Source organism: Panulirus ornatus, chromosome 43 (genome assembly GCF_036320965.1).
Source record: "Panulirus ornatus isolate Po-2019 chromosome 43, ASM3632096v1, whole genome shotgun sequence".
NCBI classification, from domain to species: domain Eukaryota; kingdom Metazoa; phylum Arthropoda; class Malacostraca; order Decapoda; family Palinuridae; genus Panulirus; species Panulirus ornatus.
The window spans coordinates 27,757,489-27,782,344 of record NC_092266.1 but is presented as its reverse complement, the minus strand read 5'-3'; the positions used below and the strand labels follow the sequence as shown (position 1 = coordinate 27,782,344).

At 46.0% G+C, this 24,856-nt stretch overlaps 4 protein-coding genes and 1 pseudogene across 4 annotated transcripts; 4 read left to right on the top strand and 1 right to left on the bottom strand.

The window, feature by feature from the left end:
* On the top strand, positions 1-2,236 carry LOC139762438 (uncharacterized). Its single transcript, XM_071687331.1, has 2 exons — positions 1-101; positions 1,181-2,236. Exons 1-2 carry the CDS (start codon positions 90-92, stop codon positions 2,033-2,035), a joined length of 867 nt encoding a protein of 288 aa, XP_071543432.1. The 5' UTR covers positions 1-89; the 3' UTR covers positions 2,036-2,236.
* A 3,594-nt stretch (positions 2,237-5,830) lies between these two features.
* On the top strand, positions 5,831-8,210 carry LOC139762581 (uncharacterized). Its single transcript, XM_071687608.1, has 2 exons — positions 5,831-5,944; positions 7,262-8,210. Exons 1-2 carry the CDS (start codon positions 5,933-5,935, stop codon positions 8,045-8,047), a joined length of 798 nt encoding a protein of 265 aa, XP_071543709.1. The 5' UTR covers positions 5,831-5,932; the 3' UTR covers positions 8,048-8,210.
* A 2,092-nt stretch (positions 8,211-10,302) lies between these two features.
* On the top strand, positions 10,303-12,303 carry LOC139762580 (uncharacterized). The gene is made up of 2 exons (XM_071687607.1): positions 10,303-10,334; positions 11,397-12,303. Exons 1-2 carry the CDS (start codon positions 10,323-10,325, stop codon positions 12,183-12,185), a joined length of 801 nt encoding a protein of 266 aa, XP_071543708.1. The 5' UTR covers positions 10,303-10,322; the 3' UTR covers positions 12,186-12,303.
* Positions 12,304-14,481: 2,178 nt separating this feature from the next.
* Positions 14,482-16,297, bottom strand: LOC139762561 (uncharacterized; annotated as a pseudogene).
* A 2,508-nt stretch (positions 16,298-18,805) lies between these two features.
* LOC139762436 (uncharacterized) lies at positions 18,806-21,029 on the top strand. The gene is made up of 2 exons (XM_071687329.1): positions 18,806-18,830; positions 20,077-21,029. Exons 1-2 carry the CDS (start codon positions 18,819-18,821, stop codon positions 20,914-20,916), a joined length of 852 nt encoding a protein of 283 aa, XP_071543430.1. The 5' UTR covers positions 18,806-18,818; the 3' UTR covers positions 20,917-21,029.
* The last annotated feature ends 3,827 nt before the right edge of the window (positions 21,030-24,856 follow it).

Sequence of the window (24,856 nt, the reverse complement as noted above, 5' to 3'; positions counted from 1 at the left end):
GGAAACGAAAGCAAGCTAACGAGAAGGAGTGAGAGGCAGCGAGCGATATATAAGTCAGAGGACGAGTTGGCCCAACATCCCACTCCACCATGAAGCTCCTGGTGAGTGAGTCGTGTGCCTCCTGCTGTGTGTGTCTCTGGCTCTAAGCCTCGGTGATAGTGCTCAGCCACCAGACGTATACTAAGCCTGGCTCTTTACGGTGACTCGGGTCATGCCACCGGCGTGTTACTGTGCATGAATACCAAAGAGACCCATCGCTCGGGGAAAGTCCCGCTTCTTGCCCTCGTATATTGGTTGTCAGTGTGGTCATGTTTATGCCACATTAAAACATGCGCCAGAGTAATGTTCTCTCCGCAACCATGATGAGCATCATATCTTATAAGGATTATAATTAGTGGTTCAATATTAGATATCATACGAGAGAGGAAGATGAGGATCATGTCAGTAACGGTGGGAGAACTTGTTCAGCTCTTAAACTACCTTTCTAAACCCCCACACTGGCGACTCCTACCAATCGTCTTCCACGCACCCTATCTGCCCAGTGTTGAACCCTTTTCTGTACGATACGACGACACCCCTTCAGCCTCACCGCCGCATCCTTCTTTTACCTTCCCGCAACTCGCAAGCCCTCTGCAAATCCCTCCTTACCCACAGTCTCTGCTCTCCCGAGATAACGCTAACATTTGATTTGATTCGTGTCGGTAACCACCCCCTCCCCTTCACGATAGTAACGTTTGATGGTCATCCGCTGTCCAAAGTTCTGAAATCACGTAACATATCACTCGTGTTTCCATTACTATTGCAGTTACTTTCTTATGTCAAAACACAAACAATATTCTGCAGTTCTTACATAAAGTCGAGGTATGTGGAGAAGCCTGGAGAAGATACTGCAAGGGTAAAGGCGCCGTTCGCATACAGGCAAAGCCTCCAGGAATTACTGAGTATTCAGAATAAATAGTTGCACTTATCGAGAGTCAAGATTGTATGAGATTGTTCGATGATGCTAACATCACCTGACATCACCAAGTTATGCTCTTCTTTCTGTTTCACATACATACATCAGTCAAGACTGAGTTTATTAACGTGCAATTTGCAGGAACTTTCAGAGCACAGTGCTGTGTAGAATAACGAATGTTGTCATATCATGAAACACGCATTAACTATGCCTCTTTCCCCACAGATCCTGGCCTCCGCGCTCGTGGCAGCCGTGGCTGCCTCACAGAGCTACAGTGTACCCTCCTACTCTGGCGGCGGCTCAAGCTTCTCTGGCGGCTCAGGCTTCTCTGGCGGCTCCGGCTTCTCTGGCGGCTCAGGCTTCTCTGGGGGCTCAAGTTTCTCTGGTGGCTTAGGCTTCTCAGGTGGCTCAAGTTTCTCTGGCGGTTCAGGCTTCTCCGGTGGTTCCTCCTTCGGCTCAGGCTTCTCCTCAGGCGGCTCTGGCTTCTCTGGAGGCGGTTGTGGTCCCGACCAAGTCCGTCATGTGGACGGCAGCTGCGTCACTCCTCAGGTCACTCGCAATCTGTTCGTCTACAGAGCCCCTCCATCCTCACCCATCGTGGGTCCACGACCACCAGTTCCTCCACCAAGAGTCGAACATAATATTGTCTTCATTCACACCCCAGAGACTGGTCCAGGCCAGGAGCCTGTTGTCGTGCCACCGCCCCAGCAGAAGAACGTTGTCTACGTCCTCAACAAGCGACCAGAACTGGACCAACAAGTCATCCACTTGCCAGAACCAGAGCAAGATACCCCAGAGGTCTTCTTCGTCAACTATGCCGAGGGTGACAACCCGACTCTGCCCACCGGCGAGGACCTCCAGTCTGCCCTCAGCATCGCCTCCCAGGGCGGTGGCCAGGTCATAGGTGGCGGTGGCGGCTTTGGAAGTGGCGGAGGCTTTGGAAGTGGCGGCAGTTTCGGTGGCAGCCTAGGAGGAGGTGGTGGCCTCTTGAGTGGCGGAGGCTATGGGAGCGGTGGCGGTAGTATTGGTGGAGGCGGCCTGTCAGTTAGCGCTCCATCAAGCCTGTACAGTACTCCATAAATACCTTTGACCCTTTTACATATATATATATATATATATATATATATATATATATATATATATATATATATATATATATATATATATATATATATATATATATATATATATATATATATATATATATATATATATATATATATATATTAAAACTAAGTTGTCTAATCAGAGAATATAAAGTTGTTGTGTTTGTCAATTTCACAAAGCCTTTCTTATCCCTACTATCATATGGTCAATTCCTGGAATGATAGAAAGATAATCTGGACATTATTCACATTAATCATCGTGCAGTTGATAACGTGTCACAAAGCTCATCATGATGGCAACACACAGGAGTTACAAAATGTTAGTGTTACTTCTGCCATTATACCTGGCAGCGCATATATATATATATATATATATATATATATATATATATATATATATATATATATATATATATATATATATATATATATATATATATATATATATATATATATATATATATATATATATATATATATATATATATATATATATATATATATATTAATCACGAAGGTGCTGTGTGAATGCTCATATTGGACCTTCATTGCAGAAGAATAGTAAAGGGTGGGCGCTTTGGGAATGAAATGCCTAAGGGCAGTATGTGGTGTGAGGAGGACTGATCATGTATGATATTGTCAGTATAAGAGAGCGAGGGTGTGGCAGTATGCGTAGCTTGATCGAGAGATGGCCAGGGTGTGCTGAAATGGTTTGGATATTTGGAGAGGAGGATCGAAGTCACACTCATATCTGTATCAGAAGTGGAGGGGGCAAGAGAAAGGGGAAGATCGAAAAGGAGGTGTAATGATGGAGTGATACAGTCTCTGAGGGCAATTCAGGAAGGTAACGAGAGTGCAGTACGTGGTGTAGGGTACGGTGGAGCGAAGTGATATATTCAGTTGAGGTGAGGGGGTGACGAGCTTTCACTGGGCTGAACTGGGTACACGAAGCGGTCTTGGAAAAGCAGGAAATTGCTCTGCGGGACTTCGATGTGGATGGTACGCTCTGATTTTCGGTGCGTTGTACAAGACGAGTAGGGAACAGATGTGAGTCATTGAGGCCAATGTTTCGTCTGTTCCTGGCGCTACTTCGTTCGCCGTTTCCTGCGTTGTCGAGACGTAGCTCTAGGAACAGACGAAGTATGGCCTCCTCATTCGCTCACGTCCACACACAAGGTGTCATGAACAATGCTCCGAAACCAGAGCCCTACTGACTTATCTGTGGTGTCCCCTGACCCCTCCATATAACCTGGCTCACCCCATTCACAACATAGCACCCTCTACATTACCATATGGTCTGTTCAAAATACTAGAGGAAGTCCTGGTGAAGAAGTGTAATTTCATTCAAAAGGGAAATGCCTAGCACTTGCAGAACAAAACAAAAAAGCGATCTTTGTGCATAGGCAAGAAGTTACTGGCACATAAAGTTTCCTCCGTTCTCCAAAGTTGGCGTAGTAATGAGGCTTAATTGGCGAAGCGGAAGTATTATCTTGGTAGACGAGCCGTCTGACGTGGGTGTCTCTCTCTCGGCAAAAAGCACCGGGCTTATAAAAACAGGAACAGTTGCGCTGATCATGTGTCACCGCCGTTAATCTATCATGGACCATATGAGATGATCACCCAGGTTCCCTGCAGGTGTTGCTCCGACCTGCCATCTCGCTGGAGGGCGTGTAACAGCGTCAGAAAGTGTGAGTGGGGCGATGAAGCAGCGGTGGCAATCTCAATCAGGGAGGAGGCATTACAGGAGAGGGAATGACACACCGCCCGACGTCTGAGGAGACTGGGTACTTCTGAACCACCTAACCTTTGCCATTGATGTTCTTGCCAGGGGAGAGTCCCCACACATGGGGTGTCGTCTGGCTGAAGGTCTGCCCTACTTATGGGACCGACAACCGTTGCACCGCACTCGACAACAGGATAAGACTGACTTGCTTGCCCTGTATAGTATCTGCTCGATCGGGTGTGAGAGGTTTGGAACAAGAACTAGGCGGTGTCTTGCCCTGTAGTACGTATGATCAGAACTACTCAACAATAACAACCACTGAAAGCTAACACCAGGAAGACCACGGATTGGTCTGGATCGAGTAGGTTCTGAAGTGACGTATTCTGTCTAACCAAAATGGCTCATTTGTTTTGAATTCAGTCTGGTTCTTTACCAAGGCCATGGGTTGAGTCACTGACTGACACCTGGCTATGGAGAACTTTTCTTGGCTGTCAGCTGACGAGTGATCAGGGTTCGAGTTACATATATGCTTCCTCTTTTCGCCCTCAAGAATCCCTTCTATCTTGCAGAAACTTCCGCAGCACTTAGGAAGGCAGCCACGTCCACCAGGCCGGACCATAGGCCAAAACGTCTGAATATGTGTGTGTCTCTATGTAGGGAGAGAGCGCGGCGCTCGACTGCATCACTAAGCCTCAGTGTGTGTGTGTGTGTGTGGGTGGGTGTGGGTGGATGTGTGTGTGGGTGGATGTGTGTGTGTGTGGGTGGATGTGTGTGTGGGTGGATGGGTGTGGGTGGGTGTGGGTGGGTGGGTGGGTGGGTGAATGGGTGTAGGTGTGGGTGTGTGTGTGAGGACTCGAAATCATCGGTTGGTATGAGACATGAACCACGAATTACTACCCAGGCATGGGAGGGAGGTGCAGGTCGTGAGGCGCGGGGAGTGATAGTGTACTTCGGGTGTTCAGAAGGCGGCTCTCCCTACCTTCGAGTCCATTCACTCCCTCTCTCTCTCTCTCTCTCTCTCTCTCTCTCTCTCTCTCTCTCTCTCTCTCTCTCTCTCTCTCTCTCTCTCTCTCTCTCTCTCTCTCTCTCGCTTGCTCGCTCGGCCGTGACACGGAACCATTAAACATACAACAAGAAGTTTCAATGGATCGCGTCTGTAGATATGCATATCAGGTGAGAATAACCCCGCTTGAAAACTGGTAAGAAAAAAAAAAAGAGGCGGAGGCGGAGGCGGAGGTGGAGGCTAGGGAGGTGAGGGAGGTCCAGGAAAAAAAAAAAAGAATAACCCCGAGAGAAATGTATTAAGGGTTTCAGTCCTCCCACAATATCCATTTGCACGAGAACTTCAAAACACCGAAAGTGTGTTATTTGACATACATATTACCTTATATCGTGTAACGTATGCAGCCCACCTCAGTAACGTGACATCACCATGGGTTCACATAGCGATGGGAGTACCACACCCACAGCCACTCGGCGAACTGCATTGAACATGAGCACCGCCGATAGATGGCGTATCTACGCTGACAGAACACCGACAGATGGCGTATGTACGCTAACAACACACCTGTAGGTGGCGTATATACGCTAACAACACAGCGGTGGTGGTGGTGGAGAAGCGTCAATGCATCCGTAGTCACTTAAAAAGTATATTTTGGCCTTGATGACGAAGGTGTGAGATGGGCGATGATCTATCACCGATGTTCTCTTCTCGATCTAGTGTTCCTTGAAGCATGCTTAGAGAGAGAGAGAGAGAGAGAGAGAGAGAGAGAGAGAGAGAGAGAGAGAGAGAGAGAGAGAGAGAGAGAGAGAGAGAGAGAGAGAGAGAGAGCCCACTCTCACGACGCGCGAAACACAAAAACCTCCACAGGAAACACCTACAACCAACTGAGCTGCCCCCGTACGGTTGATATCGACTACGACGGTCGAGACATTCTCTGCCTTACGGCGCTGTTGGCCGCGCGCGGATGTCATTGTGGTGATCATAAGGTTGCGCCACACAACACCTGTCGACCCCTGGAGACCAAGAGAGGAGGCGGAGGAGGAGGAGGAGGCGGGGGAAGGAAAGGAGCGGAGGAAGCGCTACGGAGGATTTAGGGAGGAGGTATATAAGGCAGTGGGGGACCTGGGCCGACATCACACTCCGCCATGAAGCTCCTGGTGAGTAGTATTACCTCCGCCTCGAGCTACAGTGGTGCCTCGTGGGACGTTGAGTTCTCCGTGCGGTGGTGCCTCAGGTTCACTGGGGAGGCGGGTCGCTCCGAGCAGTGTAGTGTAGTGTGTTGGTGTACTGAAAGACTCAGTCATGTGCTGCAGTGGAAAAATATCCCATTGATTCTAGCTACGCCGCCAGCCAGTATATATATATATATATATATATATATATATATATATATATATATATATATATATATATATATATATATATATATATATATATATATATATATATATATATATATATATATATATATATATATATATATATATATATATTGCTCATCCACTCCACTAGCTTCATGCATTTATACCATTTGTCATTCTACACTCAATCTCTCCTATTATCTTTTCACATAATCCTCTTTACCAGGTTCTCTTACTTTCAAAACCCACTTTTCGCCCACAGCATTTCCTCTTTTCAGAAAGTCTCTACATATCTTCACCCTGGCCTCCAACAGACGATCATTATACATTCTACTAGCTATCTATTCTTAACACATTCACACCACATTCACGCCTATCAACTAGTAAGTAATCCAATAAACGCCTCTTGTCATCTTGCTTACTCTACGCATACGCATACTTAAGTATGTCGCTCTCTTTAAACCTGGTATTCCAAAATGCTAGTCATTTTCCATTACACAACTCCACAAGGTGTCCACCATTTCCATTCACCTCACCGAATACCTGTTGCTCCCTAATTGTACCGTCACCTGAAAAGTTACTCACTTTCGCATTCAAATCACCCATCATTAATACCCGACCTCACGCATCAGAATCACTGACACACTCAATCAGCTGCTCCCAAGACTCTCTCCTTTCACCTTTATTCTCCTCGTAGCTTGGTGCATAAACACTGATAATCACCCACCTCTCGTAATTCGCTTTCAGTTTAACCCGCTCCTGTATGTTCCTCACTTCCTTACACTCTTTCACACATTCTTACAACTCCATCAGCAGAAGTGCTGCCTCTTTCTTGGCTCTCCCTCTCGCCCCCACATCAATTCCCGACTTTGCCTCTGATACTTACTCAATCAGTTCTTCCCCCTATCCCTTGAGCTTTGTTTCACCCAGAGATATAATATCTAGGATCCTTTCCTTAAACATTCTGCCTGTCTCTCTCTGCCTATCTTGGTTACAGATAAGCAGAGACACCTGCACGAATTATACTGTCTGGAAAAATGTTGTTCCTAATATCTTACGACACGACAATTAGTAACCATGCAAAATAGATTAACTACAGGTCTTTACCCGCAGATCCTGGCCTCCGCGCTCGTGGCAGCCGTGGCTGCCTCACAAAGCTACAGTGTACCCTCCTACTCTGGCGGCTCCGGCCTCTCTAGCGGTTCAGTTTTCTCTGGCGGCTCAGGCATCTCTGGTGGTTCCTCCTTCGGCTCAGGCTTCTCCTCAGGCGGCTCTGGCTTCTCTGGCGGCTCAAGCTTCTCCGGTGGTTCCTCCTTCGGCTTAGGCTTCTCTTCGGGCGGCTCTGGCTTCTCTGGAGGCGGTTGTGGCCCCGACCAAGTCCGTCATGTGGACGGTAGCTGCGTCACTCCTCAGGTCACTCGCAACTTGTACGTCTACAGCGCCCCTCCATCCCCACCCATCGTGGGTCCACGACCACCAGTTCCTCCACCAAGAGTCGAACATAATATCGTCTTCATCCACACCCCAGAGACTGGTCTGGGCCAGGAACCGATTGTCGTGCCACCGCCCCAGCAGAAGAACGTTGTCTACGTCCTCAACAAGCGACCACAACTGGACCAACAAATCATCCACTTGCCAGAACCAGAGCAAGATACCCCAGAGGTCTTCTTCGTCAACTATGCCGAGGGTGACAACCCGACTCTGCCCACCGGCGAGGACCTCCAGTCTGCCCTCAGCATCGCCTCCCAGGGCGGTGGCCAGGTCATAGGCAGCAGCGGCGGCAGTTTCGGCGGCAGCCTAGGAGGAGGTGGTGGCTTCGTGAGTGGCGGTGGCTATGGGAGCGGGGGCGGCAGTGGGCTATCAGTTGGTGCTCCATCAAGCCTTTACACGACGCCATAGACCAGTTTGCAGTTCAGTCGAACTGTAATCAACCCTGTCACATATCTCATGTTATTTGCAGCAGAAGCAAACTGTAAACGCCTGTACTGAAGGAACAGGTCTACAAAAAGAATAAGAGATTTTGTTATCTACTTTAAGTTCAAATAATATATTTTACTTTATACGACGAGGTGTAGTCTATCCTTCATATGATTTCAAGCTGATGTCAAGGAACTTCAACATTAGTGACCTAGTGTACACAAACGAGGGATGACAATCAGGTAAAACAGCGAGTTTGTTGGTGGGTCGCGTTTCAACAGAATCCTGGCCATTCACAAAATGATACACGATCCCTCACACTGTCCCAACAAACGGGAACGACTTAAGTCATAAGTCATAAGTTCATGACTTGGGTCATGACCTTATGACCAAAGTCTCCCACCACTAACCTCTAGTACATACTACAGTACTCATGGTCAAAACTACAGTTCCTGTAGTACATATTGCTATATATAATGATGGATTTAAGTTACATACTGGGATTACATACTGATGTACATACTGATGGACTTAAGCTACATACTGACGTCCCTGTTGTACATACTCAGGTTTCTATAATGAACACTGAAGATCTCGTGGGACATACAAGTTTACCGGTATTACATACTAACATTGCCATACTAGACACTGTGTTCTCTGTAGTACATACTAACATTGCCATACTAGACACTGTGTTCTCTGTAGTACATACTGAGGTTCCTGTAGTACATAGTGGGGTTCCTGTGGTGCATACTGGAGTCCCTGTGGTACATACTGGGGTTCCTTTGGTACATATTGAGGTTTCTGTAGTACATTCTGAGGTTCCTGTGGTACATAATGAGCTTCTTGTAGTACATACTGGAGTTCCAGTGGTACATACTGAGGTTTCTGTAGTACATACTGAAGTTCCGGTAGTACACGTTGTTCCCTCTAGTACATGATGAAGTTCTGGTAGTACATACTGAGGATCACTGTGTACATATTGAGATTACTTGTGTACATATTGAGGTTCCGGTAATACATACTGAGGCTCCCTGTGTACATATTGAGATTACTTGTGTACATATTGAGGTTCCGGTAATACATACTGAGGTTCCCTGTGTACATATTGAGGTTCCCTGTGTACATATTGAGGTTCCGGTAGTACACACTGAGGTTCCCTGTGTACATATTGAGGTTCCCTGTGTACATATTGAGGTTCCGGTAGTACACACTGAGGTTCCCTGTGTACATATTGAGGTTCCGGTAATACACACTGAGGTTCCGGTAGTACACACTGAGGTTCACTGTGTACATATTGAGGTTCCGGTAGTACACGCTGAGGTTCCCTGTGGTACATACTGAGGTTCCTTGTGATGGCCTACTATCCAAGTGTGATGTTGCACTTTTACTGACATTAATTCTATTTACGCTGTTTCATTGTTGCCTTGAGGACGCTGGTGTTGGAAATGCCCCTCCATGTGATGTCACCACGGGCGGAGAGTGGTGGCCGACCATGTGATGTCACTAGGGTTGAGTGTAGGGATGAACCATGTGATGCCACTTGGGTAAGACGTATCGCTGGACCTTCTGATGTCACTGGGATAAAGTCAGAGTATATTAGTGAAGGTGATGTCACTCAGGTTGCTTAGTGTTGGAAGACTATGTGATGTCGCTATGGTAGAATATGTTGATGGCTCAGGTGATGTCACTAGGGTCGAGGTTTGGTAGTGGACCATGTGATGTCACCAAGGTAGGGTACTCGGGTGACGTGAACTGCTCGGCTCTGAGGTAAACTGCTGCATACAGGCATTATAGTGTCCAGGACTCAGGGATGCGGTGCTGTTGGGGCGGAGGCAGCCAGCGTAACTTAGACCCGAGGATGAGGAGGTGCTGTAGGTGTTGGTGCCGTCGCACGGAAGAGCGCATTGTGGTGGTTAACATATCGATGGATCAATGTTGATGTTCAGCTCAGAGGTCAGACACTAAGTATGTGACATCAATAGATTCAGAGGAAATGTCTTTTTTTTTTTTGTTGTTTGAGATAGAACTTAATGGGAACATTACATCTGTCCCTTACGCAGCTCAGATAATGAAGCAGGACTCTCAAACAACAAATTTGCATGTGTTCTCTGGGGATACCTAGAGAGGGAAAGGGACGAGTCATCTCACAAAACACACAAAAAAAAAAAGATATGTTTACGAAGTACACAGGGAGAGAGAGAAAGAGGCGCATATATAAAGCGTCGAGCGTAGGGAGAGGACACCACACTCCACCATGAAGCTCCTGGTGAGTTGGGCCTCCTGCAGGCTCTGGTCCTGTGTTCCTCCTCAGTGTAGGTAGTGCTGAACATAACCACATATCGTTATTACAACAGCTCCTGTATTGACCCGGATGGAACTGTAGAAGGATAGACATGTTGTGTGACGCAAGCGACATACAGCATCGGCAAAGAAACATCCTGTGGATCCTGGAGTACAAGATACGATGACTTTGGGCCAAGTCAGCGGGCGAAGATGTGTTTGACACCTCTGGCTGATACTAGGGATGAGTGAGTGTGATGAGAGATACAGGTAGTACCAGAGATGAGTGAGTGTGATGAGAGATACAAGTAGTACCAGAGATGAGTGAGTGTGATGAGAGATACAGGTAGTACCAGGGGTGAATGGTTGTGATGAGAGATACAGGTAGTACCAGGGGACAACACACGTATTGATCCTATGGTTTCGTTGGTACATTTCGCACAACGTTACATTCTCTGTCTGGGAGAATAATTGTGATGGTTCATAGGGACACCAAGAATATTCTACTAACCTTGACAGAAAGTGAGGTGTGTTACAGCGCAAGAGCAGATCGACCAAACTGATGATATGAGCATATCCTTTGACTTCAGTCATTCTCTTCTCTTACATTTCAGCAAACCTCTTTTACGACCAACATGTTCTTTACTGGCCCAAGGTCACTCTTATCTTCTCTCACTCCGTAAAGGCATAGTTACAACGTTTCATATACAGTGGCTGGAAAAAGAAAAGATTATTACTTGAAAAGTTCATGGGTCGAGTAGAGGAAATCAACGAGATGACTGTTTACATCATCTAAACTCTAGTGTACGAGTATTGGTCTGTTTATAGTCTATTTCAGGGTGACGACCCATAACTCTTAGTTGTATCTACATCTCTTACTGGCAGTCCATGTTTCTCAAATGCACACTTACTTGTGAATGGTACCACATCTTTGAGAAGTACTCGAATTTTTGAGTGAAACTCATAATGTAAGTGTTACTTCAGAACTTTCATAACAGATCGCTTACATATTCACTACCAATCTCACAAACAACAATTACTCCCACAGATTCTGGTTTCAGTGACCGTAGCGGCCGCGTACGCCTCTTCTCAAGGCTACAGTGTGCCCTCACCTCCTAGGACAAGTCCAACCTATGGTGGTTCAGGATTCAGTGGCAGCGGAGGATTCTCTTCGGGCGGTTCAGGGTTCTCCTCAGGTGGCGGCGGGTTCTCAGGCGGCGGAGGATTCTCAGGCGGCGGAGGTTTCTCAGGCGGAGGAGGATTCTCAGGCGGCGGCTTTGGCCACTCTGGAGGCAGCTGTGGTCAAGGTCAGGTCCGCCATTCAGATGGCAGCTGCGTGACGCCTGTGGTCACCCGGAACCTATACGTCTACCAGGCCCCTCCAACGTCTCCGATTGTTGGGCCAAGACCTCAAGTTCCTCCACCAAGAGTCGAGCACAATATTATATTCATCCGCACCCCAGAGGGAGTTCTGGGCCAGGAGCCTGTTGTCGTGCCACCGCCCCAGCAGAAGAACATCGTCTACGTCCTCAACAAGCGACAAGAACTGGATCAGCAAGTCATCCACGTCCCAGAACCAGAGCAACAGACTCCAGATGTCTTCTTCGTCAACTATGCCGAGGGTGAAAACCCGACTCTGCCCACTGGTGAGGACCTTCAGTCTGCTCTCAGCGTCGCCTTGCAAGGTGGCGGTAACGTGATTGGCGGCAGTGACACTGTCGGCGGAACTGACTTTGTGAACGGTGGAGTCATCAACGGTGGTGGCAACATTGGCGGCGGCGGCGGCTACAGCCCTCCCTCCGTCTCCACCCCGTCATCAGTGTACTCACATCCATAAAGCCACAATCCTTCAGGATGTCTTAGTTTGTCAATAGTTATGTTGTCTCCTATATATATATATATATATATATATATATATATATATATATATATATATATATATATATATATATATATATATATATACACACGAGTTAAAGCGACAAAGTAATATATTTTACATTCGTCATAAACTATAGCATTTCATGTATTTGTTGAAGTATCCAATGACAAATAAAGATCTACAGAGTATTCCAATATCTCATTTGCCACCGAAGATTGTGCATTCTTATGACACGACGGACTGTGAAAAGCTTACGGACAAATCAATATACTATCAAGTGTTACATTTGAGAGAACATTATTCTTAAAATGGCCAGAGAGTTTTAACTTTTGTTGTATCTATATTGATGGACAGGAGACGAGATGTGATCACCTTCTGCACACCTGGGGTTCCCGTCCATGTACAGTCATATGCAAAGGAAGAGATATATGACAAAATGCAACCATAATGAACCCCAAAAGGAATCTACCATCCCGTTTGTCTGCGCACGCGTCAACGTAGTTGCCAGACGCAAGACGATTAAATCCCCTCCCCCAAGTACACAGTTACCACTAATTCATCCACCTTCTTTGCAGGAGTACTGCTGGACACTGGGGGAGGGGGTGATGAATTCTCAGGAAAATATGTTATTACTGAGTGGGAAGTTTGGTCCGGCAATATGGGAGGTACGAAGAGGAAAATGGTGTTGGAGGATTAATGTTATTCCACTGAGCAATGCCATTCCGCCGTTTTCCCACAGGACAATTCAAATACATTTCGTTTGTAAGTGGTGTTTTCCTTAAAATTTACGGTGCTTTCATGGGGCTACTAAATGTATGGAAATCAATGCTTCAAGGTCTAATCAAATTATATATTGATAGCTACCGGATGCGCCCTACAGATATACATAGATAAACAATCAAACCTACATACACGATATGATCTGGATACGTGCGATCGGTCGTTCCCTACTACCTTACGAATGACTAGTAAGTTTCAAAACGTTACTTAAGTTAGATGATTTGTGTTACTGTGTGTATCATTTAGTTTCTGCTCTCGTTCCCCGAATGCTTCAAGGGCCGTGTCCGCTTAAAGGAAATATTACCGTAAAACTAGACTCAAAATACCTTAGAACCCAATGCAGGTAAAGGCAAGAAAAAACTGAGATATGTATCATTGAGTTAAATTAGGAAATACAATAGACATTGCACGCGATTTCCCTATGAGCTCACTTCACCGAACCATTAAACATTTGGTTCGGTAGATTTATGATTCAGACAGATGACTGGCGGCGCGTCACCTAACTTGACTTTGAAACCTTCGTGGAAAAAAAAAAAAGAAAAGCCTCTGGCCTTTCCGAACAAAGTACTGATCGGTATCATTCGGAAATGTTATCTTTTTGACGTAATTAAAACACTTGCCAAATTATGATAAATTGCTCATTCAAGATATGTTTGCTCACGGAGAATTACTCTGAATGAAGAGAAACCAAATTCTAGCCAAACGACTGGTTAAATGCTTGTTTTGTTGCCCCGCCCAGTGTAGGAGGTAACTGCATGCTTGTCATGTGTGACAGTTATCTTTCATGAATTGATAAGCCCATGAAAGTTTGGAAACGTAACTGATCTTGCGGTAATCTATGAGACAATTCCTAAAGAGAATGCACATCGGTGTTCTAAAAGTCGCGTCGGTAAGTGTGCATGTGTCTGACTTTATGTTGCATTATGCTACTGCAGAACGGCGGAAGGGCATTGTTCAGCGGATTAACCTCTTACCATCTGCCATTTTTTCTTTTCATACATTCCAAATCGTAGGCACAACCCTCTCCCTTAGTAGTATCATATTTTCCAGAAACTTACTCATCCCAATTGCCTTCAATTTCTATCTTGCCAAGGAAGTGGATGAATTATTGACATTTAGGTATGAGGGAAGTCTTCGCGCATTTGGCAACTTCATCAGCGTGTCTACATACAGGCAGATCCGCCTGTATATAGCATAGATTCCTTTCGGGTTAATAAAACTTTTATACGTTAGAATAACTGGTAATTGTATCTAAAACTGTACTTGACTTAATGGCTTGTTTTTTGAAGATGTTCCAAATAACCGTTAATGAACACATGATTAGTTTTAACTTGCTTTCTTTTCATCTTCGAGAGTAACGTCATTTTTAAAATGCAGTTATTTGACCACATATCATACAGCTAGTCAGCACTTCACTGTCTGCTTTGTCATTAAACTGAACAGTCTTTGGATGCAAATGAAATATATCACAGATTCTTTAATGGTTTATTTCTTGATTACTTCACCAAACACAAGAAATACAATGAAATATAACGAAAGTATGAAAGAAAAAGAAATATATATATATATTCATTTTGACATATAGTACGTGTGAGGCCAGTGAACAAACTGGGAATTAACATAACTTTTGACAAGCTAAGACATCCTGAAGGACTGTGGCTTTATGGATGTGAGTATACTGATGACGGGGTGGAGACGGAGGGAGGGCTGTAGCCGCCGCCGCCAATGTTGCCACCACCGTTCACAAAGTCAGTTCCGCCGACATTGTCACTGCCGCCAATCACGTCACCGTCACCTTGCAAGGCGACGCTGAGAGCAGACTGGAGGTCCTCACCAGTGGGCAGAGTCGGGTTTTCACCTTCCGGCATAGTTGACAAAGAAGACGTCTGGAGTCTGTTGCTCTGGTTCTGGGACGTGGATAACTTGCTGATCCAGTTCTTGTCGCTTGTTGAGGACGTAGACGATGTTCTTCTGCTGGGGCGGTGGCACGACAACAGGCTCCTGGCCCAAAACTCCCTCTGGGGTGCGGATGAATATGATATTGTGCTCAACTCTTGGTGGAGGAACTTGAGGTCTTGGCCCAACAATCGGAGACGTTGGAGGGGCCTGGTAGACATATAGGTTCCGGGTGACCACAGGCGTCACGCAGCTGCCGTCTGAATGGCGGACCTGACCTTGACCACAGCTGCCTCCAGAGAAACCAGAACCGCCTGAGGAGAACCCTCCGCCACTTGAGAATCCTCCACCACTTGAGAACCCTGAGCCACCTGAGGAGAATCCTGAGCCACCTGAGGAGAATCCTGAACCACCTGAGGAGAATCCTGAGCCACCTGAGAACCCTCCACTCCCTGATGAGAAACTCCGCCACCAGAGAACCCACTGCCACCTGCAGAGCCAACATAGGAGGGCAAAGGCCTGGGACGTGAAGGCGCACTGTAGCCTTGAGGAGAGGCGTACGCGGCCGCTACGGTCACTGAAACCAAAATCTGCGGACAAAAAGATCGGAAGTGTAAATAGTATATCTCAAAGGAGTATTTGTGCCTCTGAGTAATATGGCTACCCCTCAGAAATATGAATACAGCTAAGAGTTGTAGGCCGTCAGTCTAAGCATATAAGACTTACCCGCGTCACCCTGAACATGCAAAGGTTATTGGCGTCACTGTGAACACGTAAGAGTTAATAGCGTCACTCTTGAGATCATCTATAAGCTAACTAGTACCAGCCTATATACCAGTTTACGTTTTCGAATCATAAATTTTTCAGATAGTTACCTATCCATGTTTCAGTCACTGTATTTGCAAGGTTGTAGCTTTGTAGAGCGAGGGTACTAACTGAATATCTTATCACAGTCTCTACATCCCTGGTACTAACAGTATCTCTCTTCACACCCACCCACCCCTGACATTAGCCAGGAGCGTCGAACACTCAGCATTCATTCATGGAGACATCTTCGCCCGCTAACTCAACCCGAGTCATCGTATTTATGCATGATGACCTAAGAGATGTGTCATTGCTGATGCTGTATTGTTGCCTGCTGCACACAAGATGTCCCATTATGGGATCATCCTTAGATATAGGTACTTCCCAGGTAGGATTTGATTCTGATCGAACACAACATCTCACGTCTTCCTCTCGATCTGTCCATGATATGTACATATCCATCCGGGTTGCTATGATAACAATATGTGGTTATATGTTCAGCACTACAACACTGAGGGGGAACACAGGACCAGAGCCTGCAGGAGGCTCAACTCACCAGGAGCTTCATGGTGGAGTGTGGTGTCCTCTCACTACGCTCGACCCTTTATATAAGCCCCTCTCTCTCTTCCTCTCTCTGTGCTTCGTAAACACTGATTTCTTTACCGTCTTTTGTAAGATGATTCGCTCCTTTCCTTGGCATCCCAAAGGAACACATATGAATCTGTTAAATGAAGGTCTTGCTACAATTGAGCTGCAGAATAATATCTAATAGATGAGAACTTCTTACCTTCGAAAATCTTGTGGAAAAGAGCACCAGTGCAACAGGAAAACTTTAATCTCCCTTCCCACCTCATCCCTGAGCATCTTGCGGCACCATCATAATGATGACGTACTTCCTCCTTCCCTCAAACCTAGCAGCGTGTGGGCCGCTACATTTAAGCTCCTTTAGAGTGCTCGCACGAAAAGCTAACATATTCGTAACGAGTGGATGAAACCCGCGCCACTCTATCACTTATGCCGTCTTGAGACATTAACATAGATCTAACTTCTTATTCAGAGCAAATCAAACGCTTCCTTAACCCACACTCACAATTAAGCTTTATTTCTCTGGATATCTGGGAGCCTTGGCATGAAATATACGAACCTTTGTATGTATACATTGGAGAGAACTTTGATATGTACACCAGATACTTAAGGACGTGCTACAGGGACTTCAGTATATGCTAGAGGGAATTCGAATGTACTACAGGGAACAGAAAACGGACTATATCACTGGCCTTACGTGAATCTCAGTTATTACATGAACATAGTTATATATTTCAGGATATCTAAGTATTGACTACATACATCTCATTATGTTCTATAGGAACCACATCATGTATTAGAGGGATCCTCAGTATGTACAATCAAATCCTCAATATGTACAATCAAATCCTCAGTATGGAAAACGCTGTTCACTTTTGGTTCCTTAATGTGATGAAGAGGGAGTCGGTGTTGCACCCTAGGGCGGAGGCAGCCAGTCCTGGATTATAGGGTAGAATGCACTCGTGGAGGTAAACCCTTGTTGGACACAACCTCACAGTTAACAAGGCTCATTGTCATGTCTTCTGTTGGGATAGACGCGTCTCTTTCAGTGAAGCCAAATCCAATGTATATCATTTTGATTTGGTTTACAATAGCTCAAGTTAAGGAACAGTAAAAGAGCTACAAGTTAAGTAACAGTCTGTATAGGAACTGATACCTTTATCTGGAATAAAAGCTTGATAGGGACTCTATTGTGGGTTTGTAGCCTCCTCGGGTCTGCTTAATGGAGTGGGTTCAGCTGTGTCTTCGTGAGGGGGCTAGGTACATGCTAGGGTGACACACAGTAACATCCACTGAACGTCTTTGGACTCATGAGTAGCTGGTCTGTCTCGCTGTGAACGTTGTTGGACTCATGAGTACCAAGTCTGTCTCGCTGTGAACGTCGTTGGACTCATGAGTACCTGGTCTGTCTGACCGTGAACGTCATTGGACTCATGAGTACCTGGTCTGTCTCGCTGTGAACGTCATTGGACTCATGAGTACCTGGTCTGTCTCGCTGTGAACGTCATTGGACTCATGAGTACCTGGTCTGTCTCGCTGTGAACGTCGTGGGACTCATGAGTACCTGGTCTGTCTCAGATGGCATGCGAAACAACAAGGGAAGCTGGATTGATGTGTTACAGGTAATACAAGCATTCCTTCACACCCTACCTGTGTATAGCAGGCTTTGCATGGTGGTTTGGACTTTTGACGACCCCAGGTGCAGTGTGGGTCATAAAGCATCTGTTTATCATCCCAATTACATACGAGATAGATACGCAGCTATCACTGACCCGCCTACGATCTCTTTTTACCCACCACCGAGGAGGGGACGTTGTTGTGCGCATCCTAGATATCCGGAGGAATGAGAATGTATCGCTAATGTGGGTTAAGTAAGCGGTGAGTTCGTTCATAATAACAAGCTAAGTGACGTCTCATAATAGCATAAGTGATAGGACTCGCACATGTTTCATCAAATCATCTTAAAAATGATTGGGTTTTTTTTCGTAAAGTCTCTGTCAGTTTACTTATAAGGGGCTCCCACAAACTGCTGAAGTTGAATGGGTATGTACACCACATTCAATGAAGGTGCCACAAGATACAGAGGGAAGAGGTTGAAAAGGGTGAATCAAATCTTGCCATTATGTTGGTGAAGTCTTGCTCAAGATTGCCCAACGTAGGTCTAATGAAGTACCATGATGTTCAGCTCAGACGTCACAGAAAAGGTATGAAATGGGAATCATTTCTGGTGAAATTTTCTGTAACGTAAAACTTAATAAAACGTTAAATCTTTTCCTTCTGCAGCTCAGATGATGCAGCAGGAACTGTCGCAGAACAAACTCCTGTGTGTGTGTGTGTGTGTGTGTGTGTGTGTGTGTGTGTGTGTGTGTGTGTGTGTGTGTGTTCACTCGGGATACCTAGAGAAGGAAAGGAACGAGTCATCCTACAGAAGATGCTAAAGAAAGCAATGTTTACGAAGCACAGAGGGTGAGAGGGGGGCTTATATAAAGCGTCGAACGTACCAAGAGGACACCACACTCCACCATGAAGCTCCTGGTGAGTCGGGCCTCCTGCAGGCTCTGGTCTTGCGTTCCTCCTCAGTATGGCAGTGCTGAAAATAACCACATATCGTCATTACAACAGCTCCTGTATTGACCCAGACGGAAGTGTAGTTTTTTTCTCCTTAATATAGGAGGATCGAGAGGAAGATGTGAGGTGTGGTGTTAGTTCAGACTCAAGAAGGCCTTGAGGAATAGCAGTGTTTTGAGGATGACCCAACAATGACATCTTGTGTTTAGCAGACGACACTAGACCATCAGCAGTAAGGAAACATCCTGAGTCATAAAGTAAAAACACGATGACTTGGATCAAGTCACCGGGGGCGAGGATGTCACCATGACTGAAAGTTGAGTGTTTGACGCTTCTGGCTAATACCAGGGATGAGTGAGTGTGATGATAGACACAGTCAGTACCAGGGATGAGTGAGTGTGATGAGAGCTAGTGACAATACCAGGTGTGAGTGGATGTGACGAGAGATACAGACAGTACCAGTTAGTACCAGGGGTGAATGGTTGTGATGGGAGATACAGTCGTTTGTTCAACTTTTATATTTTCCTTTTAACTTGTTACTGTTTATAGTCTTTGTCTGACTGGTATACATAATCGGTCATGATCACGACACATGTATTCATTTAAAAATGATATTTGTACGTAGCTCACAGATAGTGTATTCTGTCTGACAGAGCGATAGTGATCATTCTGTTCACTGTGACGGAAGGTGAAGTGTATTATGGAGCTGCTGTACACCGGACACAAGGAAGACATGAACACTTCCTCAAATATTAGTCGTTCTCTGTTTTTCATGTCAACTTAACACATTTGAGACTAACATGTACTTTACTGGCCCAAGGTCACTGTTCTCTTGTCTCGCTGTGTAAAGACATAGTTACAACGTTTCAAATACAGCGACTGAAACTCGAATAGATTATTGCTTTGCATGGGTCGAGTGGACCAGATGAACGGGATGACTTTGTCCATCCATACTCTAGTATACGAGTATTAGTCAGCTTATAGTCGATCTCAGAGTGACGACCCATAACTCATAGTTGTATCTATATTTCTGAGTGGAAGCCATGTTTCTCGGGTGCACACATACCTCTTGAATGATAGCTATGTCTTTGAGGGATACTCTTATTTTTGAGTGACTCATAATCTAAGTGTCACTTCAGAACTTTCAAAACAGATCGTTTATATGCTGGTACACATTCCCTACAAATCTCACTGACAGCATTTACTCCCACAGATCCTGGTTTCAGTGACCGTAGCGGCCGCGTACGCCTCTCCTCAAGGCTACAGTGTGCCCTCACCTCCCAGGACAAGCCCCACCTATGGTGGTTCAGGATTCAGTGGCGGCGGAGGATTCTCTTCGGGCGGTTCAGGGTTCTCCTCAGGTGGCGGAGGGTTCTCAGGCGGCGGATTTTCAGGTGGCTCAGGGTTCTCCTCAGGTGGTAGAGGATTCTCAGGCGGCGGAGGATTCTCAGGCGGCGGAGGATTCTCAGGCGGAGGAGGATTCTCAGGCGGCGGCTCTGGCCACTCTGGAGGCAGCTGTGGTCAAGGTCAGGTCCGCCATTCAGACGGCAGCTGCGTGACGCCTGTGGTCACCCGGAACCTGTACGTCTACCAGGCCCCTCCAACGTCTCCGATCACTGGTCCACGACCCCAAGTTCCTCCACCAAGAGTCGAGCACAATATCATATTCATCCGCACCCCAGAGGGAGTTGCGGGCCAGGAGCCTGTTGTCGTGCCACCGCCCCAGCAGAAGAACATCGTCTACGTCCTCAACAAGCGACAAGAACTGGATCAGCAAGTTATCCACGTCCCAGAACCAGAGCAACAGACTCCAGATGTCTTCTTCGTCAACTATGCGGAGGGTGAAAACCCGACTCTACCCACTGGTGAGGACCTCCAGTCTGCCCTCAGCGTCGCCTTGCAAGGTGACGGTGACGTGATTGGCGGCAGTGACACTGTCGGCGGAACTGACTTTGTGAACGGTGGAGTCATCAACGGTGGTGGCAACATTGGCGGCGGCGGCTACAGCCCTCCCTCCGTCTCCACCCCGTCATCAGTGTACTCACATCCATAAAGCCACGGCCATGTCTTAGCTTGTCAATAGTTATGTTATCTGTTTATTAGCCTCACACATACTATATATATATATATATATATATATATATATATATATATATATATATATATATATATATATATATATATATATATATATTTAGTGAGAGTAATATATTTCTACATTCCTCATGAGCTGTCGCATTTGTTATGTTATATGATGTATCCAATAAAAAGGATCTCATAGTTCAAACGTTTATTCTTTTTTTTTTAGTTGTCTCGAAAGACTGAACATTTCTCAGACAAAACAACTTGCGAAATGTTTCGTGACTGTCTGAGATATACTGTCGATGCTGCACATGTACAAATGAACACTGGTTTTTCAAAAAATGAACAAGACAGTTTGTACTGCTATTCTAACCATGTAGAGAGAAATTGTGTATCTAATGGAGAAAAAAGTAAAGCGAAATCAGAGCTTCGTTAACCATAATCCTTCAAGAACAGTTACACTTAACCATCATCAGTTATTCTATTCAAGTTATAGTATTGTTTCTAGATAAGGCGTCATGTAGCACACGGGGGGGGGTGTTCTCCTGGTGGGGAAGCCGCGCAAGCCATCTGACCACCTCCTGCAGACCGGGAGCTCCTCCTTTGCCCTCGCCTACTTTTGGTCCCTGTATAACACATACACATAGGACAACAAATCGTCGTGTCTTAGCAGAGGACTTTTCTTTGCTGGTGGCAAAGCAGCTGCAGAGGCCTTCCGGGGACTAGACCTCTAGTTTGAGATATACTTCACGACCGGTGAGCGGAAGCGGGCGGTGTTTCGGTTACATCTTGTATCCCTCCGCGGCCCGCTCTCGGGATTCACTGGTACACGGCGTCGCAGTTTCCAGCATGTCCCAAGGATTCTATCCCCTAGGTTTGGTATTTTGTATCACTGTATCTTTATCCCATTCACTTTCTTGTAAGCCTGATTCATTAACTCAAAGGAACACACTCACACACACACACACACACACACGGGCCTCAGTATTACGGTGGTAAACATCATTGGCCATGTTTTCGAATCCTAGGTGAGGCAGTTGGGCCACATCCAGCGCAGGCGTTCATTCTCCCTTGGCGACTGGAGGGAGCAGGACCCAACACAAGACCCTTTGGCATCTCAGAGAGTACGAGGAAACCCATATGATGTGATATAAAACCTCCTTCAGTGATGAAAAGTGTTCCAGTGGGGTGGAAGGGAACGAATGGCGCTCCAATACTTTAAAAAAGATAAGGTATAGAGAAGTAGACCTGAATCATCATAGGTCATTATCCTTGAAGTGCATGATAACATGAGAGACTCTTGGCGAATGTTGGCAGAAAGCAGACAGAGGATTACATGCCTGTCTCAAGCTACGTACGTGGGAGACGACGTGGATTCAGATCTTGTGCGGGGAACCTCTTGGACTTTTATAACCAAGTAAACAACGTCCTAGAGTAGAGGATTGGACGGGTGGATTGTATATCCCTAGACTGCCAGAAAGCCTTTGATACTGTCCCCCACAGAGGACTGATCAAGGAGCTAAACATCCAAGCTTGGCGTCAGAGGAGGGAAGCGCGAATGGGTGTACAGTCATCTAACTGGAAGGGAACAGAGCATAAGGGAACCTTCTCAAAGTGCACTAGGGTGACAAATGAGGAAGAAGAGGAGGAAGGAAAGAGGCCCCTCTCAGGAATCAGTGCTGAGACTTTTATCATCTCTGATTTACGTAAATGATTTACCAGACGAGGCAACGGTCTAACCCACATATGTTTTCTGATGATGCTTAGATTATGAAGGAGGAGCGAAGCAACAGGGATAACTATATATTACAAAGAGATCTGAAGAAGATGCAGCCGTGGTCGACAAATGGTTCATGAGGTTTAATCTTGACAAATGCAGTCGTGAGGATAGGAAGGGGTCTGGAAAGAGCCAGACTACGTGCATCACACCAGAGGAAACAAGTTGCATGTGTCGTGCTGTGACAGGTTGGAGACACAAGAGTCCAAGTACTCACCGAGTATCAAAAGCATTAAAAGAACTCGACAGCCACAGCATGCACCTCGGATCGAATTATCACGACATACGCGACTGTGATCTAAATGTTACCTAAGTAAAGCATCACACCGTATGTATGGGCCATGTGTCTGGTAGTCTACTGTGTGTAGGTGGTGTATCCTCCAGCAGGTTGGTTGACACCCAAACAACGCACAGATCTACAGATATACATCCTCCAGTGCCTCGGATACCTGCTGGTTTATCTGGTAGCAGGAAATGCCACAGACGATGCTGACTCTCACGCCGGTAAAGGTTGTATTGGGGTCAAGCAATTGTCTGGATGAGCAGACATATTAGACTCCATGACAGCACAATATTGTCTCGCAACACCTTAACTCATGATCATGTGAACATGACTCAGATACAGTGAGTCTGGAGTTCATGTGATGAGCAAGATGGTGTGAGTGTTGCTCCTCATGTTACTGATGTTCCTTGTGTTACGGTTGATGGTTGATCTGTAGGAGAAAATGTTATGATATGTGACGCCCTATGGATGAAGGTTCCTCATAACATAGACTGCAACGTGACGCGAGGATCTATTATTTGAGACTTTTAACTTTGAATTCATCTTGTGACACAGTGAACTACCACACGTGTTTACCTTGGACGCAGAGCGAGTATGGCTTGTGGTTGTTGACCCCACACACCTGACTGTGTAGCACAGTGGGACATTCATGAGGCTCCCTGACCACGATGACCTCCTCTAGCCTGGACCTGACCCACACCGTGACCTTGATGACCCACCTGGACCCGATCCAGACACTGACTTTGGAATTTAAGTCATTTTCCAAAGCGAACTATGACAGAAAAATAATTATGTTAAGAAACAACAGACAGACCATAAGACGAGAAGATAAAGAATGATAATAGCAACACCTTTATCAAATAGTATTTTTTTTCTCTAACAATTAACCCCTTTTAAAGGATAAGTCTTCTGTCCCTTAAACTCTCTCTCTCTCTCTCTCTCTCTCTCTCTCTCTCTCTCTCTCTCTCTCTCTCTCTCTCTCTCTCTCTCTCTCTCTCTCTCTCCTTCGTGAGCGCTGCGCGCTGGCCTGCCTCAGGTTAAGATCTGGTCGGAGGAACTCGTAGACAGGTACTGTCTTCTGTCTTCCCCTCCATGTACTCCAGAGGTGCCGTGTGTCGGTGCAGGTTGACAAGAAGCGTCGCATCGGAGGTGGTAGTGGCAGAGCTTGTCGCCTGGTTGGCCTGTGTGAGAGCGCGTTGCGCGCGTGGATCTTCAAGACTACAAAGAAACTGACGGACGTTCCATGAATACCTGGGCAGTGACAGAAGAACTCGCTCATGACCACTGGACGGCACCTGCTCGCCTCGGTGATGCTGGAAGAACCTGAACAGACTTAAAACTTTCAGAGGAAAATAGAAGGCAATGTGTGGGTCAGGTGACTACGTCTCTCGAGCAGTCCACACTTCTGCTCTCAAGGATGACAAAAACTTGATCCCGTTAGCAAGGTCGAACTTTTTCTCGTCACGTCTGGTCGGCTCATCCAATTCCTCGCAGTTGCGCCAGTTTTTCAACGGAAGATATTCCCCCCCGTTATTCCAGTGAGGTCATGATGATCACTACAAGTAGCTGGACACAGTTTCCTGAGTGCAGAGTTGTTTGTATCAATACATCGTATGGAAATTTAAGCGCATCTACGAATTCTCTTTTCTTTTCTTTCCCTCTCCCATCCGTGTAAACGTCTCTCAAACATCCGTACGACTTGTGATTTGAAATCAGGCTCATTTAAGTGACGCAGTTGCCGGACAGACTTCGTGAGGAAGCAAGGATATTGCGACTCTAGTGTGGTTGCTTGGTTAAGCAGGCTTTTTGCCCTGGATCATTACGGCCGTGACTGCCATCCTATGACCACAG